The 25,792-nt window shown below is 46.8% G+C and overlaps 1 protein-coding gene across 1 annotated transcript; it reads right to left on the bottom strand.

Annotated features, from left to right (window-relative positions):
- Positions 1-413: 413 nt before the first annotated feature.
- Positions 414-2,417, bottom strand: LOC147905591 (uncharacterized). Its single transcript, XM_087380782.1, has 2 exons — positions 1,085-2,417; positions 414-969 (listed from the first exon to the last, which is right to left on the bottom strand). The coding sequence occupies exons 1-2, from the start codon at positions 2,058-2,060 to the stop codon at positions 890-892; spliced, it is 1,056 nt and encodes a 351-aa protein (XP_087236908.1). The 5' UTR covers positions 2,061-2,417; the 3' UTR covers positions 414-889.
- Between the last annotated feature and the right edge of the window lie 23,375 nt (positions 2,418-25,792).

Raw genomic sequence — 25,792 nt, 5'->3', positions numbered from 1 at the left:
GTCAAATTTTAAATCAAAATTTTAACTTAGTGGATCCTATCACCTTTACATTCTAACAACCCAATTGAAGAAGCTAGTTCATTGATCCAAGTCAGTAATCTAGTTGGCACTTCCATCAGATTGCAGAGATACAAACTTCTCTTATGCGAGAAGTCTTTCTACTTGAATAACGTGTTCCACAACATGCTTACTACGTTTCTCTCTTTCCTATGTAGCACCGCCCTCCGGGAAAAAGTTGTTCTTCCTAATCCATTACATCATGGAGACCAACCTTTAGGATGAGTTAGATACCCATACCGATTTTCAATATACTGTAGGCAGAGAGATACAATCTCAGAATAGCAACAAGTTCCAACTTTCATTAGTCAAGCGTCCCATGAGATATCATCTATAAAATTTTCTTAAGCTTCCACATTTCAACGTCTCCCACAAATGTAGAAATGAAGAGAAATAAAAACTTCAATTATAGTTAAAATGTCAAATCAAAATTCGAACTTAGTGGATCCCATCACCTTAACATTCTTCATACAGATACACGTCCAAAGAATGATTAGCATTCAGCGTTAGCGACAGAGGAGCACACTGAACTGCCGTGCTGTTCGATTCAAGTGTTCCAGTAGTGTAACTCCATGTCAGAAGTCAGCTCCAGATTTATAGATGTAAGGTGACTGCAATTTCTGATCACCAGCCTTGCGAAAGGATGAAACGATAGTCCACGACAAGGTACAGCGACAGTTAACGCCAGTAAAAATGAACCAGAGTAGGAAGAAAGTCATTCTTGATGTCACATAGGCTACGTATTCACAAAGGAAGGGCTAATCCGACGCGTCTCCCTTTCGAACCATGAATCTCCCTTTCAAACCATGAATCAAAGGTAATTTCGTGCACACTATAACCCCTGCTTCAGGGAGCATGCTACCGCCTGAGCCCAGTGTCGAAGTCTCGTTTTCACTTGACTAGGGTGGTCACCTGCAACCATAGGCATAAATGGCTATCAAGCAAGGCATACAGGGCACTCGGAGAAAATTTGTATAGATCAGCCAGCAGAGAGAGAGAGAGAGAGAGAGAGAGAGAGAGTACATACCAGGACTAGAGACTCTCCAAGCATCGCTGAGGGGGCTGCGAGGGCTACCCCCGCTGGATGTCCGTTCCAGTAGAACTCCGTCATAAGGAGATGCTGGTGAAGAGCGGCTTGTGATATCAACATACTGCCGATTGATGGCATAGTAGAGGTCCAAAGCGGGAAGCGTGCCCCTCAAATCACAACTTTCATCGTAGCTAAACCCAAAACCCAGATCGATGCAGCCTCTTAACTCCTCTAGATCCTCGTCCGTCAAACTCCGAGTTCTGGTTATGGGCCTAGACTCACCAAAATGTCCAGACGAGGCCCTGTGTCCACAATCAGAGACGCTCCTTCCAACGGCCCTGGGTTTCAACTCGTGCGATACTCCAAACTCGTCCACAGCAAACAAGTCTTTCTTCCGTTCCCACGCTTCGTCTCGATCAAGATCCGTCGAGAAAGAGCGTTGTTTCTGCAGCCTGCGGTGAACCTTTGCATCCATCAGATATGGTTGCTCTCTGTTAACGTTCATGGGACAAGATGCAGATACAGACCGCATATGGGTTAGGGACGAATGCATTGTCCTTCCCGACTTGTTCCCTTCGAGTCTTTCCGGGGACAAATTCCGTTGGCTTCTATCACCAGTTCCAAGCTTGGCCGGTGCCTCGCACGACCATCCGTTACGGCCACCTCCCATAATGTTACGAGCTCTGGCTCGATGTGCATTATCTTGGGCATTGCCATACCTCAGCCGGTACGATCCAAATCCAGCAAAGGGCTTAGACACTTCGGTTGCCGCCACGATCTCTACCAGGGAGTCGTCTTCCAGTAATGAGCATACATCCTTCAACTCTTTATCTTCGAAGCTTACGCTACGGTCAGGGAGCGGCTCACATTTCGACAAAACCCGTTTCCTACTGGAGAAAGGAGGCAAGAGGAGCGAGTCCTTAATGACCTCCGAGGGGAAAGTCACGGGAGAATGCACTGGCTTCTCTTTCATTCCCGGAATAGACAGGGAGAAAGGGAGCCTCAACAGAGAGTGATACGGAGGCTAGAAAAGCGTTCTAGAACATCTTCTAGTTGCGATGAGAAGGGAGCCTGAGAGATTGTGAGAGAGAGCTAAAAAATGGGCTCTGATGAGAGGAATGATAAACAACAATTGGAGAGGAAAGAGCAGTTAGCTACAACGAAAGCAGACGATAGAGAGCTACAACATTGGCTGAGAAGTATGATACAACGAAAACAAGGAGAGAGAAGAGAGAGCAGTGATCGTAGAAGCCAGCTATGGCGGAGAGAGAGCAGGGAGCCAAGCCCCAGCCCCCAGCGAGGGGCATTCAGGGGACGTCCTAAGAAACAAAGCTCTTCACAGTTACGTTGTCAAAAATATATATGGGTTGGCCAACGAGAGAGACGATGTCCTAACGGCCTCACTTCCCCGGACTTACAACTCTTACGCCCTTTCGCACTGTCCATTGTGTCCCACCTACCCTGCCAGCCTGTACTGCCGGCACCCATGTGCTTCGGCTCCACCGGACCACGTCACTTCCTGTCATCAGACGCGTCAACTGCGCTGGACGTTACGTCCATGATTAGAGTTTGGCCTGATTGCGTGGAAGCTTCTGTTTGGGCCGGCCGATTGTTTTGGATTTCAGTGGAATTTTTTAATCCCAACGTAGAGCGCGTCACGCCAACATAGTGCCACTTGCCACGACAGCTCGCTTCCCGCCAATGGCTTGCGGGCACGTTGAAAATCTCCAGCTGGACTTTCTGGGGTCACACTTTTTTCACACATCCCAAAAATCAATCAAACCGCGGGCGTTTTTGTCTCTAGGGCAAAAATGCTCATAAGTTCATGGAGGGTCTCCGGTCTCTGGTCTTTCAAAAACATGGTTCTCTCAGGCTTCTCACTTGCACGTTCTATGTCCGGCACACTCTTAAGAGAACATTTCTCTCAACACATCACAAAATTTGAGGTTTCAAATTTTGAAGGTTTTTCTTGAGAAAATTGCATATGAAATAGAACTAAATTGCCTAGAATTTTGGAGGTTTACAAATTTGGGAAGGTATTTTTTCAGGAAATGTAAATGGTGCAACTTCATTGTATATAGTTTGTAGGTATTCTGTGAACACTGGTTTGGTGGGATACACACATGTTTAGCAGTGCAAGAAGCTCTCGTATCATTCGTCGGTGGAAAAGAGCTCACCCATCCGCTCGATTTATTTTCGCCGGCCATTACTACGTTGCCCATGGTGCAAACAAAGAGCAAATTTGTGAAAACATCGAGGGCCCCATCTCATTTTCATCCAATCAACTCTGCTACAATGTCCACCTGTGTCTAAAAGAGCAGGGGAAGAGCAGCGCCCGTTGCTACTACATCCAACATGTGTGTATCTGCCTTTGTGTCACTCTTTAAAAAAGAGTTAAAACAAGTTTGTGTTAGTCTTACACTTGGCACTTAAAATATTAGTCAACCTCCACGTCAAGAGTTGGGCAGAATGAGGGGATAGAGGAGTGAATTAGTTCGAAACCTTCGTAGATCATCTAGCTAGGCTAGGTCTCCTTACACATCGTTGAACATTGATGTCTAATGCTATCCTCTACTCCCGCTCTTGGCCTTTGGTCATCCACGCGCGACCAGTGGAATTGATTAAACAAGTTCTAAATCTCCCATGAACCCTCTTGAACACTCCACAGGCCTAAACTAAATGCATGGAACCATAGGTCTTCTAAGTCTCCCATCAACACTCCTCTAGCCTAAAGGAAAATGCATGGAACATACATTTCAATGCAAAAAATAAAACGTAAGCTTGGCATACCATTATCATTTCCTTAAATCAAAACATCAAAATATTAAATGAAAAAAATTTACAAACTTTCTTGCTCTTTCTAATCCTCCCTAAAAGAGCTCCTTCCATAACTCAAACAATGCAAGGGGGTTGAATCAATGGTTTCCCTAAGAAGCTTATTGAATAATGTTGCATCAAAATTTTCTCCATCAATATAATACTAAACAATTCGTCCTACTAATGTGTTTCTATCCTACGTTGCCAAAGATCTAGGAGTTATCACCACAAAGCTCTCTCTATATATATCATGATCCATTAATCTTCAAACACGTTCTGACATAGAAGTTGCTTTGGGAAACATGCTTTGTGTACAAACATACTCATATGCAAGGACTGTAATGCTAGTATTGCCTTCAGTGGCCTTCTCCATAGCACAAGAGCAAGTGATCTATTGAGTGAAAGGTACCCCTTGTCAGCATTCCTACTCTTTCTTTCACTTGTGTTTAGTCATTTTTGTTGGGCCTACTTAACTCCTACTACTCACTACCTACCCCTTGCTATCACTTAATCAAACTTGCTCTCATCCCCCACTTACCTCTAGCGTCCTAATAAACAAGCTCCTATCCTCACTGTTCCCTCTGCAAAGCTACATTAATGTAGTCTTTTATCCCACAACCTCTCATGCCATACATTCATAGCAATGCCTTATATTGCCAGAAAGAAAGTGAAATGAAAACGAGGATTGTTCATAAACTAGTAGAGTTAACATGCTCGATGTAAGGCTCAATCAAATTGATTTTTTCTTTTTTCTTGTAAAGGGTCCCATGCCCTCTCAAAGGAGGCTTCCTTTTGATGCACACATACAACATAAAGAGTGAGTAGCCCTTTTCTTAGTAGCAACAAATTATGCTAGACTTGGATATGCAAACTATGCTCGTATATGTAAAGAATATTTGTTCCATGATAGGTCTATCATACTAAGACACACAAAGTCAATGGCTTTGAGTACAACGTACTTATATGTACACTCTTTTAAAAGGTGAAAGGCATCATGCTATAAAAGAGACACTCCAAAAGGCTATCGTGCATAAGGTGGAAGCCTCCATAAGACCATCTAAGATATTTAATCATGGACCACCTATTACATAAATAGGCATACATACAATTCATATAATCATATCTTTAAGCTTTGGCTTATTACGCCCATTCATGTTAAGGTTTTTCTTTAAAGCATCTAGTCATGATTCACAAGTTAAAGTTTCAACAGCATCAAGTCATACCTCATATCTACAATGAACCTTCCATGACTTCAAAACTTATTAGTTCACCTAAATCAACCATCACTATGTTACCTCTTCTATGCATTACCATTTTCTTTTCATTAGTATGTATTGAAAAATGTAATTACCGTATTTTCTTTTTTGAAATTGTCCTTTGAATTTTGTGGTTACATTAAGGTGTTTGATGGATAAGTGAATCTTTCACATTAACTTATAATTATACTATTGTGTTTGCATGACCTAAGCCTTGCACTTGACTCATTTCGTTTAAAGACTTTTATGAATAATGATTCCAAAAGAAAATATTTTAAATAAATGTCACCCTAAAGCTACCCCAAATATTTTAGCATGAATGAGTTAGTTGAAGTTGTAAGAGGAACTATGCACAAGCAATGCACCTTGTTTTCAAATCGTGGCTTATATAACTCATAAAAAGAATGTACATGACATTGTAACCTAGCATTAAAAAAATACAACAAAATGTATGTTATCTTATCATACAATACATAGTGAGCCATGATACACACCTTGCAAATTGATCTTCATGTGCTCTTTTCGCTCCTTGCATGATGAACCCATCAAAGATAAACACTCTCATTACAATGTGGCATGATTCTTTTACTTACTCATCTCATCAATCTATATGAACAAGTTCCTACATGTCTATTCTTATACTTCATATCAAGTGTCATTTATAGTACTTTCAGATAAGGTATTTAAATACGAACCTACCTTATGGTATGGACATGTTCATTTACATAGACACATACATTGCCATAGTCAATAAAGGCGAAACTTGTGACAAGATTTTTTCCTTGACAATGAGGTCACACTTGTTCTAGGTTTCATAAAGACCACTTATTTGAAAGACATGATTGATGGAAGGCCACAAGCTATCATACTCATTGAATAAATGGGTAGCAAGGAAATTAGTAGGAGTGTACATTCTTGATTTATTTGAGAGCTAGTAAGAATAGCCATTGCCAAGGAAGTTACCCTATTGTACACACCATAAATCAACAACAAAAAGGGGCCTACTTGCCCTCCACAATCCATGGGTAGTATACACTTAATCCTAGCATTAGCAAGAGCACAATGTTTTTTTTTCTTTGGAAAAAGGTCATGATATATTAGTAAAAAAAAGGGGGGGTTAGCCAACCCTACAAAATTTGGCCCTTACCAAGAAGGGATATTACCTAGGGCCCATGCTGCGCACAGCCAGCCTACTCTACCCACAAGTTCCTAACTACATCAAGGATAGCTTGGCTAATCACAAGGCTGTCTTTACTAACGATCCTCCCAAAGTCTTGAAGGTATGATTTCATTAGAGCAAGAATTATTGGGGCCCTGAAGCCCAATTGGACACCATGTTGGAAGGCCAGCCTATTTCTGACCTCCCAGATAGTCATGAGTGTCGCCACCCTTAGATACGAACACGTAGCCACTGTTAATGTGGTGGGAAGCTTCCACGTGTCTTTGAAGAGGGGGAGCACCCAATTGGAGCCCAAGGAGAACTTGCTCATCAACCCGGCACTCTTCACTGCCGCTCCAGCTTCCTCCAAACTTCCTTCACCAGGCACTTCCTGAAAAGATGTATGAGATCCTCTAGCATCTTACCACAAATGGGACAAACAGGGCTAATCTGAATTCTCTTTGCAAGCTTCGCCCTCACCGGCAACCATTGATTTATAACTACTAGAGTAGGAACTTTGCCTTTCCGTAGGCGCACCCTTTCCACACACTCTGCAGCCTGGCCTTCCACCATGCTGGGCTGCGTCTCAATCCCCATCGCCTGTTCAACCCCATCACAGGGCTATGTCCACCTGCCAGCTTTCGGTATAGGGTTCTAGAGGTGAGCTTATCAATTTTAGTTTTCCCCACCATCCATTGCTATTCCTTCGCTTCAGCAGACACCACAGTATTCAATGGCCAGCTATCCGAAGTTCTTTCCAGCATAGCCCTGAATAGATCAACTTCCCCTTCCATCATGCGCACCTCCCTCTTGATTTCTTTGAGAGTCTTCCAATCCGCCTTGCTTTGGTTCCAAAGGTCCTTCCATCACTGTAGGCCCTTCTTGTAGAGGCTTCTAGATTTCCTGGTGTCATGGAGGGTGTTAACATCCACATAGTACAGTCACAGAATGCAGGATAACTAGTGATTAGAGGTGATTAGGCTTCATGATTTACTTCAACGATTGCAGCCATGGAAGGAGTACAATACAAGCTCAGGGAGTTTGAGCCCCAAATATGCCCAATAGTCCACAGGGTCATAGGTTCCGGCTGCAAATCGCCACAAAATGTGGTTAGTGCACTTATTTGCCTCACGAGGGTCAAGCCGCAAGTAGCCCAAGATCGGCCTCGCCACTTCAGGTTTTGAGCCTCATACAGGGGGTTTGAGTCCTAAATAGCTTAGGGCTTGGAGGCACGAGGCTAACACAAGCGCTATTTGGGACTCGGTTATAGGAGCATCTCCTAATGCCAGGTTTTTCCCAAAAGTTTTGGTAAGAGCACCTCCTAATTCCGAAATTGTCCCAAGTGCTCTTATATGGTTAACATAAGTGCTATTTCTGACACACAAGGAGTGGAACAGTAGGGGAGAGATGGAAAGGATAGCAAAGATGCCTTGGCAACCTACGAGCCCAAGAGCCTTTAAAAAAGTAAAGAAAGGGAGAGTGCTAAAAGGAAAAGGGTTGGCCCTCCCTTCAAAAGGTGACATGTATAAAAGACCAAATGGTTGACTTTGGTCTTGATTATTGTATGCACAAATTCTAAATACAAGCTCCCAACACTGCCTCGACACTTGTGGATTAGAGCCCCATCCTCCTTGGCCCGCGTCTTGTCTACCTCTTTCCTTGGTATCATGGGTTCACAACGAAGGACATGGATACGACACATCCTGTTCCATGTTTTTCGATCACACCATGTTTCCCAAGACTCCCCAAGGAGTATCATGCCATTCTTCCATTGATTGGGCATTTGGCACAGTGCTCGAGTCCCTGCCAGAGTCGACCGCCTCAGTTCTAACAGATGATGGAGTCCCCAGGATCAGGCTGGTGGTTGAGAACCCAAAGTCCCTCCCAGAGTTGATCCTTCTCGAGACCCTGGAAGGGGGCACACTTCGCCAGAGGGTGGAGATCTCCAGGTTACCAGGCCAGTGTCGTGCAGACAGATGGGTCACCTCGCCAGAGATTTCCCCTGTGGCCTCCCTCGTGCGCCTCCCCGCCTCCTCCACAAAGTAGGCAGAGTCAGCAGGCCCGAGTTCCAGCGCCCTCTTAGGCAAGAGCAGCAGGAGTCTCAAACCCCATGGTTTACCCCCTCAGAAGGGAACTGGACATAGGTAAAAAAGAAAAAGAAACCAAGCACCCAAATCCGTAAATGCCGCAGGCAGAGGGCCAATCACAAAGAGAGGGACAGGGTTGACTGAGAGGCCTCGAAGGAGGAACAATAGGAGCCACCCCCTCCAGCGGTAGGGGCCTCTGCCCATCTAGCCGATCCTCCAGCTTCGGAGGTTCAACCTCCGCACCCACCCTTGTAGTAGGAGCGAGCTCCAGATGCGGCGATGGTGGATGCTGCAGATGCTAGCCCGACGAGGGCCACGGAGGAGCCGATCTAGAGCCCCAGCGAGCCTAATCCACAGGGGGGCCTGAGATTGTCCTCTTCCCTCCTCCTCCCCCTCCCCCTCCACCCCCAAACCCCTCCCCCTCCTCCTCTTCACTTCCCCCTCCCCCTCCAGGGTTCCCCCCCCCCCCTCAACCCCCCCTTCTATGGTCACTCTCACCACCCGCCCCCCTCCCTCTGTCCCCCGCATCCCTGCCCCTCCCTCTCTTATCGCCTGCCCCTCCACTTCAGCAATAGCTTCTTCTGCTTCGTCACCCCTACCATCAGGCAAGGGAACGATGACGCCCCCTTTTGCTTCCTCATCACAGCTGCAGGTCCAATCAGAGAGGGATCCTGAGGGACAAGGCTCGTCCTCCCGGTCAGCAGCTCCCAACCTCCAACCCGGGCGTCCCTTAACATGAGACTTCTGGAGGTTAGGACCCTGGAACTATCTCGAGATTCCAGACTCATACCCTATAACGCTCATGGTCCTTCAGCCCCGGAAGGGGGGTTTAATCAATGCAGTGGGATCTCAGACACACCCCATTCGGAGATTTCCATTTGCCTCCACAAGGTTGGAGAAGTGATCCCCGGAGGTGTTTAATGCTATTTTGGGTAACTAGATTACACTCATGATGGATGAGTGAATGGGACCACAGGGACTAGATCTTAATGTGTATGCCCCAATGTGTAGATAGCACCGCCCGGCCTTTTGGAGGAGGCTGTGAGAGTGTCTTTCGGACATTGACTCCTGGATTGTTGGAGGTGATTTTAATAACCTGGAGTTTGGGGAAGACAAGCAAGGCGGCGCCTCGTTCTCTAAGATGCCAGCAGCAAAGTGTAGCACCTGGGAGCAGTTCATTTTCATGATCAGTGGCAGAGACCCGTGGAGAGAGCTAGAGTTCAGCAGGACTCGTGGCAGCCTTCTCTTCTCCTTTGGAGAGAGGAGAACAATGGATTGCTAGAGAGATTAGACGCTTCTATGTTGGGGACTTGGCACTACACAGAGGTAGATCTACCAAGATTCTGGCAGGTACCATGATGTCAAACAACTCTCTAGTGGTACTTCACTTGGATCATATCCGCCGAGGTCTCCCCCAGAATGGGATCCGCATTTTAGAGGACCTCCTGCAAGATGAGGAGACCCAGTAGGTCATGGCAAGGATTTGGGAGCAGTCAGAGATGGCACCATGTGAGGGCTGGGTTGCATGGGTGGCCGATGCAATTCAAAGGAGTAGTGAGGAGCTACAGGCTCACGTCCTTAGGTGAAGGAGGACCCTTCAAGAGCGTGAGCAGGCTTTGAGGAGAGACCTCACCTCCATCAAGAGGCTCAGGGAGCAGGAACCAGCTTCTCAGTGGCTTAGTGACAGATTTGAGAGCGCTCGTCTCGAGCTTCAAGACACAAAGCTGAGGCGGGCTGAGTTCTCCTATCACTCCTCTCGGGCCCGTTGGGTGTAGCAGCGAGGCAGGATGACGAAGTAGTTCTTTCATAGCACTGGGCCCTGATCGACAAGCACACAACTATAGCATCTCTAAGACTCGCATGGGTATCATGCACACTGACCCGCAGGAGTTCTTGACATGACCACTGGTTTTTATAGCCAACTCTTTCAGACGGAGAGGATGACCCTAGCTAGTCTTGTGGCAAGAGCTAGTTTGGGATCACGTTCCAACAGTAGTCTCGCAAGACTTATGCAGCATACTTGAGAAACCTTTCACAGATGAGGAACTCTGGGAAGCCCTCAAGGCTCTCCCGACCCAGAAGTGCCTGGGTAAGGATGGCTTGACTCCGGCCTTCTTCCTGAACTTCTGGGAGATTATCTCCATCCTTTTCGGTTAGCTTGCTAGGAGATTTTTGACACATGCCTTCTCCCTCAATCCTTGAGCAGGGGTTGGATTTGTTTGATCCCGAAAGGGGGAGATAGGTTAGATATCTGGCAGTGGAGGCCGTACTCTGCTTGATACTGCATACAATATCCTCACCAAGGTCTTGAGTTTGCAGTTACGGCCCCATCTTACCGACATCATCCATGACACACAGACTAGGTTTGCCCCTAGGAGCGCAGCATCCTAGACAACATCTTCACATTCTGGGAGGCAGTGGATTGGTCTAGGGAGGAGTCATAGCCGCTGGCCATCCTTCTCTTGGATTTCGAGAAGGCCTACGACCGAGTGGAGTGGTCTTTCTTGGAGGGCACTATGAGGAGATTGGGTTTCTTAGACAGATGGGTTAGAGGATTTTCAGTGCTATATGCAAGGAGCTCTAGTCAGATGCTTATCGGAGGACACATAGGCGATTCCTCTCTCACTCAGTCCGCCAAGGCTACCCACTAGCTCCCTTCCTCTTCTTGTTTATGGAGGAGGCTCTGGGCTACTATCTGAGATCACAAGTAGTGGGTCTCACAGGGTCAATTGAGGCTCCCAATTAGACAGGAGAAGGAGCTCCTTGACTCAGAGTTTGCAGATGACACGGCCTTGTATGTTGAGGGCACCACAGCGAGTCTAGAGAGAGTCAAAGATGCCCTGGCTATCTATTGTGAGGCCTCGGGGGCACGGATCAACTGGATGAAATCCATAGGCTTCTTCACGAGCATTGAGGAGACACAGGAGATCCAGGAGTGGGGGAGTGACTTTGGCTTCAGATGGATACTATGAGGCTAGACAGTGAGATACCTCAGATGCCAAGTGGGTATTGACATCACAGAAGAGCAGCAGATTGCCTCGGTCCTTGAGAGTGTTTGGCGCAAGCTTCTCTATTGGAGCTTGGCCAAACTCTCCCTAGCAGGTTGCACCTTAGTGGCAAACCAGGTCCTTCTTGCCATGGCTTGGTATATTGCCTCCTGTTGGTGCTTTCACAGAGGATGCATTAGGCGACTCCGACGGTTGGTACAGAACTTCCTCTAGGCAGGTTCAAACGGCATGAGGAACACTAGGGCCGAAGTAGCTTGGCAGACGGTGATCATGCCATAGGCACTGGGAGGCTTGGGTATCATTGATCCGAAGATGCAGAGCAGGGCCCTTCTGGGCAAGTTGGTGGTTCGTGGCCTCACCCCAGGTGCAGAGCCTTGGAAGCTCCTCTTACAGTGAGTGCTTCTGAGGAACACCCCATGCACTGGGGGACAGTGGCAACCTTCACATAGATGGATCTTTTCAGAGGCCCCCCTTACGAGGAAGGGCTCCCCCCTGATGAGGAGTCTTCACAAGGTTTGGTAGAGACTAGCAGGGGGTCTCATCTGTGCTCTGCCCAGATGCAGAGAGGAGTTTGAGTGCCAGCCCCTTATGTGGTACCCAAAGGTCAGAGATCAAGAGGGACGTATGCTCAGACAGTGGACTCACATTGGTTGGGCACAGTGGGACAGTGGTCCAGCAGGGTCTTTTGGTCGTTGGAGCAAAGTACCTATGGAGACAGAGGCGAGGATTGACGTCCTAGCACATTTACGGGAGGCAGGGCAGTGGATCGGTGAGATTGACTTAGCCATTCCTGAGTCCTGGTGGGAAGGACTTCACATTTGGAGAGACAGCAAATGGTTGGGGTAGTTTTCCCATACTAGTGTTCCCTTGAGGATGTTGATGCAGCACGGCAGCACGCACCCCGGATTCTTCGTTGTAGGACCTAGAGGCCTACTTCATCCACTTATTGAGAGTAACCTTGAGATGGATGGGAGCCTTGATAGGATTCACTGGTAGATGATAAGAGTGGTGGGACGTTTGGGGAAGGAGTGGCACATTGACCCTCCAAGTATCTCATAGTAGGACGCCTCTAGATGGCGACTTTGGCTGTGGGAGGGTAGACCCCTGACGGAGGTCTAGTGGGATCCGGGGGAGTGGTTCTGACCCTCCAGGGGTGGCCTAGCTGAGACAGTGGACGAGGTGCCCTTCTTTTCCTACACCACACGAATTGGCAGGAGGCTTCAGATGGACTCGTCGAGTTGGACCCCCTCGAGAGAGAGACATTGGGTGACCCAGAGAGTGCCCCAGGATGTGCGCTCCAGGTTTTGGATGCGTGGTTGTGGTCCAACTTGCGGTCGAGGAAGATTGACTCACGTGTCATGGGGATGTTGAAGGAATGTCGTTGGAGCCTCCACTCCAAGCTACTTCCTTGTGAGAGCAATGCAAGCATTATCCGTCCACTTGTGTCATGCAAGCAGCTTCCGGATTGTCGCAATGTGTTTCCACACGAGAGAAAGAGGGAAGGGGAAGAGGGGAGAAAAGAGGGGAGACGGGAGGGAGAAGAAGAAGGAAAGAGAGGGTGAAGTTAAAATGCTTGCAAGCTATGCCTTGTAGAAATGCTCACTTCCTAAATCTCTCTGTGCCCTGCTCCCCCATGTGGCGCAACGAATGTCGATGACATCAGGGCATACGTTGACGAGGGTGGTTGTAAGCCAAATCTACTGCCACCCCATCACTACAATGTAGGTGCTATCCAGATGCTGATGCTGTCAAACATTGTCGAATTTTGTCAAGACCCGATGGTTTATTTTTGACAGACATAACGTTTTCCCTACCAACAAATAAATGTCCAGCATATTTTTCATCGAAATATGCGTCAAAAACTTGACAATACCTTAGAAGTGAATACATTATATTTTCATGCATAATTATCATAATGTATCTATGAAATGAGCTCATCCTATCAATCATTCATAAGTCTTATTATTAGTGCAATGTCTTGGTTCTTGAGTTTTCAAGAAATACTAGAATGTTCGCAATAGATGCAACACTTACGCGAAAAGTTCATATTTTCCTTTCATGCCACCAATGCAACTGTTCATCTTATTAACCATTCTTGAACGCTTGATTCGTGCAATGCCTTGATTCAGAATGATCATCCTCATTTTGAATAACTAGAAGAGTGGAAGAAATTGATGTAACACTGCTGGGGAATGGAGGTATGCTTTTGCATTTGCACTTGCTTTCTTTCATAATATACCCATTGCACAAGGCTTCACGCTTAACTTGGAGCTTTGTTAATGGAGTTTTAGTTGAGGAATGAGGAAGGAAGTGTGAGTTGGAAGAAAAAGAGACAGAAAACTGTCATTTTATGTTGTAGAGCATTTTTGAGGTTAGGAAGCTTGTTTTTTAGGTTTGTTTGAAATGTGAAATGATAGGAAGGTAGTTTGTCAGATTGCTAAGGTGTGTATGTTGTCAAATATCACAAAAAACAACCAAGAATGAAGAATCAAGCTGAATTTCAAAGTTGTTTTGTGTGTTAACAGTCACCCCTCAAGAAATCTTTCATTTTGGCACTCAAATGTTGTTTTTCTTTCAAGGTCTTTGCATTGAGTAGGTAGAGTAGGTAGTATAGCATCCCCCTAGCACAAAAAACCATGAACAAAAACTCCAAATCTGTAAAAAATCATCAAAAAACCAGTCGACGACATAGCACATTCCTATTGCCACAGGTCGGTGGCTTAGCGCTATCCCACTGACCATCGCCATAGCCGTATCCCACCGATCAAACTTTGTTGACCTATAGCCATAGCGCCTATCCCCATGACCTAACTTCTGACCATGGTCTAACATGTCGCCCTAATTAACGCATGTCAGAGTTAGCTATCTTGCGAGTCTGAGAGTCATTCACTCGTGGCCTTAGTGCTACCCCCACGATCGTCACTATAATATTATCCCTTGATTGGTGCCTTATCCCCATGCCCATGGTCAATCGAGATATCCTGTCGACCGATGCATTAAGCTCATCCCCGTGACCGTTGCCATCTTGCTACCCCCACGCCTGCTGCCATATTGGTATCCTGCCGATCGGCGCCTTAAGAACTAACCCCACGCCTATTGCCATATTATTACCCCATCGACCCCGTTATCCCTCCTACCATTGTCTTAGCTCATCCCTACAACCGTGGGGATCCCACCTGCGTCCCATCCCACTGACATGTGGCACTACCTATCCTGTCGATTGACACGTTAGGCATCATCCCGTCGCCCATTGCCATACTGGTATTCTGTTGACCAACGCCTTAAGAACTATTCCCATGCTCCTTGCCATATTGGTATCCTACTGACCCGCACGTTAAGCTATCCCTATGACCGTTGCCATAGCGCTATCCCTACGACCGTGGGGATACCTCTGGGGTAGTCCAGAAAAAAATTACAGAATTAAAGTTCAGCTTCAGTGTGCCCTATTAGAGGTCTCATACATGCACTTGCGATCTGAAAGAATTTTGTCCAAGGATCGTGCGCCTGAAGACAGTGCTTTGAGCTATGCTCAGCCCACTTTCGCCCTAGCTGGGCAGTCCTAACCGAAAGCTTGATTCCTAGCTCCCACTCCGTAATAGAACCCTGACAGGAGGATCCATCTAGCTCTGAAGAGACGGAGAGTTTGGATGAGGAGATGCAAGGCCTCGCGGGTCCAAGGGTTTCCAAAGCCCCCTTCAGAAGTGTGGCCTCTCCCAACTCTCTTGCTCCTTTTGTAGCATCCAGGTTAAGAGGTACATTCTCCAACATGTTTGGATGTTTAGGCTGAACAGAGTTGACAGAATAGAGAACCCCTTTGTCGGCATGTCAGTGGGAAGGGAAGGTCAGCAACAACAACCAGCTCCTGAAATGCAGATAGGGACTGAAATGACCTTTGTGGACCTAGGGCCCTTCTAGCCGAGGAGATGTGAGAGGCTCTCAAGGAGGGGCGTCTTATGAACCCCCAACCTCCTCTCAACTAAGGTAAAAATGATGATCGCCCACCCCCTATTGAGAGGGAATCCCATCCTTTGGTGAGACCTATCCAACTGGATGAATGGATAATTCTGGCCCCCAGGCCCTGCTAGCCCTAAGGCTGACCAATCGTCACCAGAGGAGGGGTAGAACTTACCCAAGGTTACCATTAATAAGCTAGGCCAATACTTCAAAGGTGATGACACGAACGCGGCTATCCCCATAACCTATCAGCACCAAAAGGTTGATGCCATCTTGGATGGGGGAGTGGGAGTGAGTGTCTGTACCAAGGAATGCTGGGTAAAGTGGGGAAAACCAGTGCTCAAGCAAACCCATTTGGTGGTGAAGTTAGTCGATGGCAAAACTACAAAGCCCTTGGGAGTCCTTTCTAGCATTAACATTAAAGTATTCAAGATTCATGTATCCCTTCAGGTTCGTAGTCATGGACTTCACACAATAGTCGAGTTATGAAGCCATCCTAGGCAGACCCTTCTTATGAATGTCCGAGCTCATACACGACTGGCGTACCAATAACATCTATTTGCAGCATGAGGAACAAATCATGCGAGTGGACTTCTACACCTACAAGGCCCACCCATTGTCAAGACACCTTTTTGACCGCGGAATCTAACACAACCATCCGGACAACATCCGTGAAGGTGTTCCAACATTGTGAGAGGGAAAAGGATGAAAAAGAGTCCGATGAATTTTGGTATGCACCTCTTCCCAAGCCGGAATTTTCTCAAAACTGGATGCACATCCTGGCCAACATTGATGTTTTAGAGAGAATAGGGTTGCAAATCACAACCCTGAGCTTAAGAGAATGTCCCCGGTGGTTCCCCTTAGAATGTTTAACATGCTCAAACCCTGTGAGGTGAGCAAAGGGACAGTAAGGGTCAAATCAGACCTCCACTGGCTAGCATATGTTGTCGCCACTACCGCTCACCATGAGTTCTCTTCCAATTGGGGAGCCAAGGTGAGCAAGGTAACCTCCCCAGTAGGCTCTATAAGTGCAATGAAAGATCCGCCTTCAGGTCCGAGACTCCCTTTGTCCAAAAGCTCGGCTAAGGCCAAGAGGACCACTTCCCCTGAAGAAATAGAGGAGGAAGGTGAAGAGAAGGAAGACCTACGACAGGTACCAGCACACTACAAGGCCTACATGATCGAGGATCACAAGATCTTATACCAACATGCCAAGAGATCTCGAGAAGATGGGTGCTCTTAAGGATATGATGGTCCAGCCCTAGTTAAGGAGGTAAACCTAGCTCCGGAAGGGCAAGACCCCCAACCTGGTTAAGGAGGTAAGGGCAGGACCTCCAACCTATATTCATCATTGATGATATCTCCCCCAACAAGGAGAATGCTCTAATAGCTCTCCTATAAGAATACAAGGACTACATGGCCTGGAAATACATCGATATGAAAGGGGTACCCGCTGAAGTTATGCAGCACACAACACCCATGCTAGACGGCCAGGCCGGTATGTCAACATCCCTGCCCTATGAATCCCAATTGCATGCTCATAGTGAGGGAGGAAATCCAAAAACTCATAGATACAGGATTCATCTATGAGATTGAGCATACTGACTGGATGTCACCCATTGTGATAGTCTTGAAAAAGAACATAAAGATTTGAGTATGCATGGATTTGAAAAAAGTTAATGCTTCGACTAGTAGGCATGACCACTACCCCTTTCCATTCATGGAACATTTCCTCGAAAGGGTAGCCAAAAAGGAATCCTATAGCTTCCTAAACTAAGGTATGGGTTTGTACTACGTGGTATAGATCACTCCACAAGGGGCGTGCCAAATAGCCACCCTTGATGGAGTAGAAATGGAAGGCTACCTCAACGGGAGAAAATTGAATAGATATTATGGGCCACTCACACTGCCTACCCTTCAAGCCATCCATAGAGAAAAAGAACTCAAGGCCGAGGTAGCCTAGATGAAATGCCAGGCCATCGAAGAAGCCAGGGCATGTAACTCTAAGCTCAGACAGTGTAAGCAAATGGCATTACTTAAGGCCACTCTTGAACACCTAGGACTAACGGATGAGCTAATGATAGGAACTAGCTAGGTTGCATGTTCAAATGCAGGGTCCGGGCTTGCACATCAGAGCACTCGTGGATCCAAGAGCGAGCCACAACTTCATCTCCCACGAGGTATGGGAAAAGCTACAGGTACCCCTAAACCTCACCATTGCTTTAGTAAGGGCTATCAATGGCCAGCTCATAAGCACCTTGGGTTTTGTAAACTTAAGTCTAATGGTTGCTCGCCAGGCAGTAGAAATACACTTTTATGTTCTACCCCACAGAAGCAACTGATGAACATATCATATTGGGAAGGACATGGCGTTATGTCGTGAACTATCAAATCGACTGGCGGGCTAGAACAGCTTCCCTACAAATGGTGGTAAAACTACGGTAATCCTATTGTGTGATTCATGTACTTCTCCTTCTACTGCACCCTCGTCGGTCCAAGGTAAAGAAGTTCTATGAGAGGGCAGACCTAAAGCTCCATCCACCTACAACCCTCCATACACCGACCCTCTGAAGAAAGTCCGACATCGAAAAGGACAGAAAACCAACGTGACGGCAACCCGATGCAGTTGCCCAGTATGCCGCCATTGTTGTTCCCCACTCAGGAAAGCTGTGAGCAGCAAGTACAAGAGGCTATTCTCTATGCCCAACGCTACTTCAATAGCAATCGCTAACCCAAAAAGATCCAAGCAAGGCATGATTCCCTAATCTCTCTAGGGACGTCTCTGTTAAAGGCATCCTTATCAAGGAGAAGGGAATGATGCCATCCAGCGCCTCAAGTTCCAGGCCCTAATCCACCTCCTCAACCACAGCATCCCCCCAAGCACTAGGTCGGCACCAAGCTCTTGGAAGACAAACAAACCCTAGAGTCTCGAGCGTGCCCTAGTACCACAAATTGTATAACTCAACACGAGGATCACCCGAGGCAGCGAGGGAGCAACACAAGAACCGACCCCTACAATGAGGGGAGTTACATAAGAACCTTCCTCCAAACTCGAAGGCGAACCATCAAAGGTAGCTGCAATCATACCATCACCAACGGTGCCACCCGACTCATGAGAGCAAGTGAGTTAGTACGTTAGGCATATCACCCCAATGCACCCGCAGCCCACAAGTCACTTCCTTGCACATACACCCACACATATGCACGGTCAGCACTAGGTGATTAGGGCCAGGTCGTCCCTCCTCTCTCTCTCTCACCTTCCCACTTTCCCCCCTCTTTCCCTTTCCTTACTTTCCTCAAAAAGTATCCTGCCGGTTGTCGCTATAGCGCTATCTCGCCAACCATGGCCATAGCACTATCCTATTGATCGTCGCCATGTGAAGATCCTACAAGCTGTTGCCATCCGACTATCATGCTGACTGTCGCCATAGCATCATCACGCTAACTGTCACCATCTGAAGATCCCATCAACCATCGCCATCATATTATCATGCTAGTCGTTGCCATAGCAATATCCCATCGACCGTTGTCACGTCAAAAGATCCCACCAACAGTCACCATAGCATCATCCCACCAACCATCGCCATCCAAAGATCCCATCAACCGTTGCCACCATCAAATTATCACGTCGGTCGTTGCCATAGTAGTATCCCACCGACCGTCACCCCATCAAAAGATTCCCTGACCATTGCCATCAGATTATCACACCAGTCATTGCCATACTCCATCTTGCCAATCGTGGGGATAGCAAAATCTATATAAAGGAGCCCTTATCTTGCTAGGTCGTCGCCATAGCAATTGCCCCCAAAATCTGTCAAAATTATGTCAGAAATCTTCTAGCCCCCTGCCCTCTTCCACATAGCCATCTAGCAATCAGTATATGTCCTCAAACTCATCCTCTTCCACCGATTTCCTCATCACTCAGTTGCCCTCATTCTTCCCAATGGATCTAAAGAATGAATTCTTCAAGTTTGAGATGGAGCTTGGCCTCCACCCCCAACCCCCTATTCCACAAGCCACTGGTCCCTCCGACTCACAAAGTACGCCCTCGGCCACGATCCGTATGCCCTCTAAATTTCCAACCGAAGATTTACAAGCGGAGAAGGAAGTATCTACACAACAAGCCACCCAGGAGGCTCTGACAACAAGAGGCACACCCCCCTCAAGGATGTCAAGAAAGTGCACCCCAGCCCCCACACAAGGGGAGTACAAAATTGTGCGCTCACAAACGCACTCACCGCTTGGAGAGGGATGGCTCCAACAACTCAATGCATGCACCATCCACTCCCACTACGCATACAAGGGGCATGATTATACCCTCCATTACCACACCACAATGGCGTATGTGGCACTAAAGGAGCTGGCAGTACAAGACGCACTCGTAGTGATAGGCTTGGGATCCGTGGGTGGTAGATCACCTTCCTTGCCACTTAGATATGAGGCTCTTGGGAGAGTTCCTTCAGGCTTGCAACTCCAACACAAATGTGGGTGTTCTTTGAGACGTAATGGACACTCCCCACTTCTACCACCTCAATCAGGACATGGTGTAAGCCACCCTCAGCTTGCAAGTCATCATCGGCGACAAGTATGCAACGACGAACAAGATGCTCGAGGCCCTCAGCAAAATCTGCCACTACAACCACAAGAAGAGCAAAGGGCGCATCCACTTCATGGAGATCATCAAGCCGAAAGTGGAAAGACCAGCAAGGGCCCTGCAGTGCTTGAGTCAAGTCAGCCACACTGACCACCACTAGTCAATCATGCCAAACATTTTGTTGCGGCTGGTAGAACCCCAGGTCACGAACTGGGCCAATTACTTCTATAAGCGTATGAGGGAAGACCTCAAAACACATAGAGAGGTCATCAGCAACCCGATGCTTTACATGCCGATTCTCTACCATGTGATGTAGCAGCATCCGCCTATCGGCTATGGGTTAGCCGAAAAGTCAGCCACCACGGGGCTGGTACTAGTAGACCAAGAAGAAGCCACAAAGTGAGCAAAAATAGAGCCCAACGCCACTCCGACCAACCATCCCGAGCAACCGGACCCGTCAATTGCTCACATAGTACGAGGATCGCCAAGTGCAGACATTCCTACGCCGTCAACTACGCCTCAAACAATCATATCCTCAAGACAAGGGCAAAAGTGTATAGCAAGAGCCCATCTTGGTGGATGACCTCCTAGGTGACGAGACAGTCACAATTGGCCTCCACCCAGGAGCCCAAGCTATCCTGACGACCCCACTGCATCCCAAGTCTCAGCCTCCCGTCCTTAAGAGACCACCTCCTTCGTCTCACTGACACCTCTTCCTCTCCATGGGCAAGCCTCACAGAGGCCCTACAATTTTGCAGCGTGCCCCATTATCAAGCATTAAGTGGCTATAGCCACATGACAGTAAAGCAACTCTCCCATGCCAACTAGATGGAGCAGAATTTATTTGTAGCAAAGGCACAACTCCCACAGGTGGCATGCACAATTCTCCAGAGGCAGCAAGAACAAGTCTCGCAAACTCCTCACAACTCTCAGCGACCCTCCTCTAGGCACAGCTCTCCACGCGTGACAGCCACACCAGCCTGATGATCGCTGCCCAAGTCATAGGGCAAATGGCCCTAGATTGAGCAGAGGAGTACTGCGCAAATGCTGAGGAGCTAGAGCTCACAGTCACCAAGCTCAAGGATGAGCTCACCTCTAGTGAATTCCTGGTCCAAATGCTCATGGATCAGGCCAACAAAAGCAGAGTCCTGCCTCAGGATGGCATTAGAGAAAAAGGTGCAAGCATCTTCACATGCCATCCTCTATATATTGGTATGAGATGGCCTTATCATCCTAATGTGGATCCATCATTGGGTCCATGATTTCATAGTCCTTGCAATTGTGATAAGGCAACATTGCCATCTTTTTATTCAAATTTACCCCCTAGGTTTCTATGTCTTGGAGCTATTCTACTATTTTGCTATGCCACCCATAGAGATCCTACTACAATAGATGAGTCATTATGGTGTATAACTCGTTTGTGTTCACCTAGGTTGATGCCCATAGTGGAGTTCTAGCTTGTATTGAGGGTTTCCTTCCTCCATTCCCTTGGAGAGCATGGTCATACTAAGGCTGAGTGCAAGTTATGGTTGGAGCACATCAAGCTACTCAAGAGCAATACAAAGAGAAGGGAAATCGATCCCTAGTGTTGAGATGTTTTGATAGCGGTAACAGATCAATTAAGCCCAATGCCATCACTAGGTCCCAAGCTGAGCGGCACATGATGATACTAAGCCCAAGGAAGGATGGCCTCCAAGACTAGAACAAGGCAAAGGTAAAGGTGAAAATGACAAAGGTAAGATCCAAGGACCACCATAGATCCGATGCTACTTCTATCGAGATCATGGTCATACTAAGGCTAAGTGCAAGTTATGGCTAGGTCAATCACATTGCTTATGAGCTGCTATTCAGAGAGAAGGGGGTTGCATCATTATAAGTTATCTCAACTATCAATTTCACATAAAAACAACTTTTTGAGCGACTTATTTTGAGTGTATGGGCAAGCTTTATGCCAATCCTTGAATGTGAAGGTAAGACTTAATATAATCGTTGTTTGGAAGAGAGGACAAAGAGATGGACTAACACACTCATTTATCCAACTTGCACTCCCTCACATACACACATAGGCACACAAGAAAAGTTTTTTTCAGGACACCTTCATTGGCGAGACTTGGGAATTCTTTGCAAACTCATTATGTACCTCTTGATATTATCCATCCCTAATATTCATTCTAAAAGTACACACGTGTGCCAATCTGACTGGTTATAATGTCCTTTGATAATTTTGAATCTTTATATATCTTCTGAATATCTTTTTGGAATTGGGAGTTAAATCCAATACGTGTGTAATTTTTTCCCTACACACCCCTGTTAGATATCAATGCTCCACTCTCGTGTAACTACACGGGAACCAACTAACTCTACTTGTAAGCCCCCCATATGAGGAGAAGGCATTTGAGTAGCTCAGTTATCTAGTAGGTCTTGGTTTGGACACCAAATGGGGGCCATGTGTGGCCTGATGGCTGGATGGCTTCAAATAGAGTTGGCACACTACCAACTAGGCTACATGCAAGTGTGGGAAGGCATCCCATGACTGACCGCACTAAGGGTAGATGGAGCATTTCCTAGGGCAGCCCACTCTCGAGTTGCGGGGCCCATTTGGAGCCCCAGATGATCTTGGATGGCTCTGGGTCGAATGAAGTTGCTCTATTCTATGCCATGGTTCTATCATGTGGTTGGTGGCCTATTCAGTCGGTCATTTTGGGCAAACTGGGTTAGTCACCCAATTGGGTCTAACCGACTATGAGTGGTGGCTATATAAGAGCAAGCCCATTAAGCCCATTATCATCACTGGCTACAGCAACCTTGATTCCTTAGCATCCAACCTTTGTCCTCTACTATTTCTAGCATGCCATTGAAGCTTCTCACATAGGAGCGTACGGCTAGGAGGTAGCGCCATCTATTGTATCGGTTTTGCAGTAATCAAATTTTTTATTCTCCATACTATCAGCTTTTCTCTCTTACATACAAGATCCTGTTATCTGTTGAGCACAGACATTGTATTATTTTCTTACATGGTATCAGAGCTTGGGCTCTAGCAAGAAGATTTGGTAATGTGTTTCTGTTTGCGAGTAGATTGTGAGAGATGGCCCAGCCCGCAAGACTGCGAATCCCACCATTCAGCAACAGCGGAAAGTTGGACAACACTAACTATCCACTCTAGAAGTTCAAGACGAAGACCATCCTAAGCGCATACAAGCTTTGGGATACTGCAACTGGGGTGGACGTGAAGCCGGTTGCGAGACCGAATCCAGCCAATGCAAGACAATAGATAGTACCAACTGCGGATGAGATTCTCGCGTGGACAAGAAGAAATGCAGATGCACTATGTTCTATTGTCTGCAGTGTAAGTGATTCTATCATGGCGTTAATTTAACATGTCACCACAACGGAGGAGGCATGGACGGTCTTGAAAAATCAGTACGAGACCACGAATCAGACATGGATTCAGAATCTGGAGACTCAACTCGCCAACGAGAAACTGTTTGAGTCTGAAACAGCAAAGAAGTTCATCACCAGGGTGAAGAATTTGCGTAATTAGATGACTACGATCGGCATCACCATCACCATCACCAACGAGAATCTAGCATGAAGGTGCATACGAATTCTCCCACCAAAGTATGACGGTCTTGTTACGGCACTGAATACGCAGAATAGAAATCCGCCCCTCAACTTTGAGGATTTCAGTGTGATGCTTATGGAGGAGGAGATGCATCAAAAGACAAGGACTCGGCTTTCTTGGTTGGATCAAAGAAAGGTAAGGGTAAGGACTCTGGTAACCCATCTTCTTCTTATGATAAAAAGATCAAGTGCTTCTATTGCAACAAGGCAGGGCAAAAGCAGTATGAGTGCCGAAAGAAGATTGCAGATGAGAAGAACGGAGTAAAGAAAGAGTCCAACAATAGCACGCAGGCAGTACCAGTAGAGCTATTCATAGCAATTGAGGAGATTTGCATGGAGACAGTTCATGTACCTGCGGATGAACCTTGGATTATTGACAGTGGTGCATCGCACCACATGACCAGTCGTAAGGATTAGTATACCTCTCTACATCTGCTGATAGGGAGTGACATCCTGGTAGCAATCGGCAATGATGCAAAATGTCCAGCAAAAGGAAAATGTACGATTGCTCTCAAGTCAGATGGAGTTGCAAAAGAGTTGTCTGATGTTCTTTATGTGCCAGAAATCAAGAGGAACTTGTTGTCCATTTCTACGATCACGGATCGGGACCTCAAAGTTCACTTCGATAAGAATGGCACACAGATTTTGGATCTTCAAGGGAATGTCATTGGTAAAGGTACACGGTGCAACAACATCTATGAACTCTCAGCTTTCAATGCTCGAGCCGATGTGAGGCAACACTAAGCTGTGGCATGAGAGGTTTGGTCATCTAAACCTTAGTTCTTTAAAGGAGATGCATAAAAGTGGAATGATTGCAGACCTACCAGAAATTACAGATCTTCCCGATGTATGTGAAGCTTGCATGATGGGCAAGCAGCATTGGCAGCCTTTTCCTAAAGAGGCCGGTAGGGCAAAGGCTCCTCTAGTGCTCGTTCACATGGACCTCTACAGAAAGATGGAGACAAAAGCTTTGGGTGGTCCCTACTACTTCATGACGTTGATCGATGACTATAGTAGAAGGATATGGATATACTTCCTGAAGACTAAAGATGAGGCTTTTAGTAAGTTCAAAGAATGGCATGTAATGGTCGAGAAAGAAACGGGAAGGAAGGTGAAGAAGTTGAGATCAAACAGAGGTGGTGAGTTCACATCAAGTGAATTCGAAAGTTACTACAAAATTCACAGGATCAAGAGGCAGAAACCCCCGCCACATACATCACAGCAAAATGGAGTAGCAGAGCGCAAGATGCGCATCATCTGCGAAATGGGCAGGAGTATGATGAAAGGGAAAGATTTGCCAAAGACTTTCTAGGCTAAAGCATGTAACACGGCAGTTTACATTCTGAATCGTAGCTACACGAAAGCTGTGAACGGGATGACTCCACTGCAGGCCTTTTCTGGTAAGAAACCTTCAGTTGCACATTTTAGAGTTTTTGGATGTGACTTTTTTGTGCATGTCCCTGATGCTAACAAGATCAAATGGGAACCAAAGAGCCGGAAGTGTATTTTCTCGGGCTACAGTGAAGAGGCGAAGGGTTACCGTCTCTATAATCTGGTTACCAAGAAGGTAATAGTAAGTCGTGATGTGATCTTCTTAGAACAGCCGCATCAATTGGAGGATGCTTCCTTCCCAGACAACCAAGACCAAAATATCCATCCAGTACAACCACCAACAGTAGACCAAACTCCCCCACAACAGTGCTTGGGAGGATTCAAGATAAAGAAGAGGAAGAAGAGCCTGCAGAACCACGATGGCAATGGCCATTCTTGAAGTGGGTAAAGCAGCTTTTGGATGGCAGAGAACCTCCAACCATTGAGGAGGAACAATCCGAACACCGCCGGTCCAAGAGATTAGAGGAGCAAAGAAGGGCGCAGGAACACTTGGTCAAGTACGCTTTGATAATAGAGGTGATCCGTTCTGAAGAATCCAAGTGTCTTGAAGAGGCATAGGGTGATGATAGGTGGATGGAGGCTATGCAATCGGAGTATGGCTCCATAATGAAGAACAACACTTGGGACCTTGTGGATCGACCACCAAAACGCAAGGTCATCGGTACCAAGCGGGTGTACAAGACCAAGTACAAGTCCGACGAGACATTGGATAACTATAAGGCTCGGCTCGTGGCAAAAGGATTTGCACAGGTACATGGTTTTGATTATCAGGATACTTTTGCTCCCACAGCTCGACTAACCACAATTTGCAATGTTT

The sequence above is a fragment of the Dipteris shenzhenensis genome, chromosome 1 (assembly GCF_047967505.1).
Source record: "Dipteris shenzhenensis isolate YYH24624 ecotype China chromosome 1, Dip_SZ_1.0, whole genome shotgun sequence".
NCBI classification, from domain to species: domain Eukaryota; kingdom Viridiplantae; phylum Streptophyta; class Polypodiopsida; order Gleicheniales; family Dipteridaceae; genus Dipteris; species Dipteris shenzhenensis.
Note: the sequence above shows the minus strand (reverse complement) of the source record. Positions and strands in the feature narration are given on the sequence as shown.

Coding starts and splice junctions, on each gene's coding strand:
- LOC147905591 (XM_087380782.1), bottom strand. CDS start 2,060: ATGAAAGAGAAGCCAGTGCATTCTCCCGTGACTTTCCCCTCGGAGGTC. Junction 970..1,084: donor TTGGAGAGTCTCTAGTCCTG/GTATGTACTCTC, acceptor CTATGGTTGCAG/GTGACCACCCTAGTCAAGTG.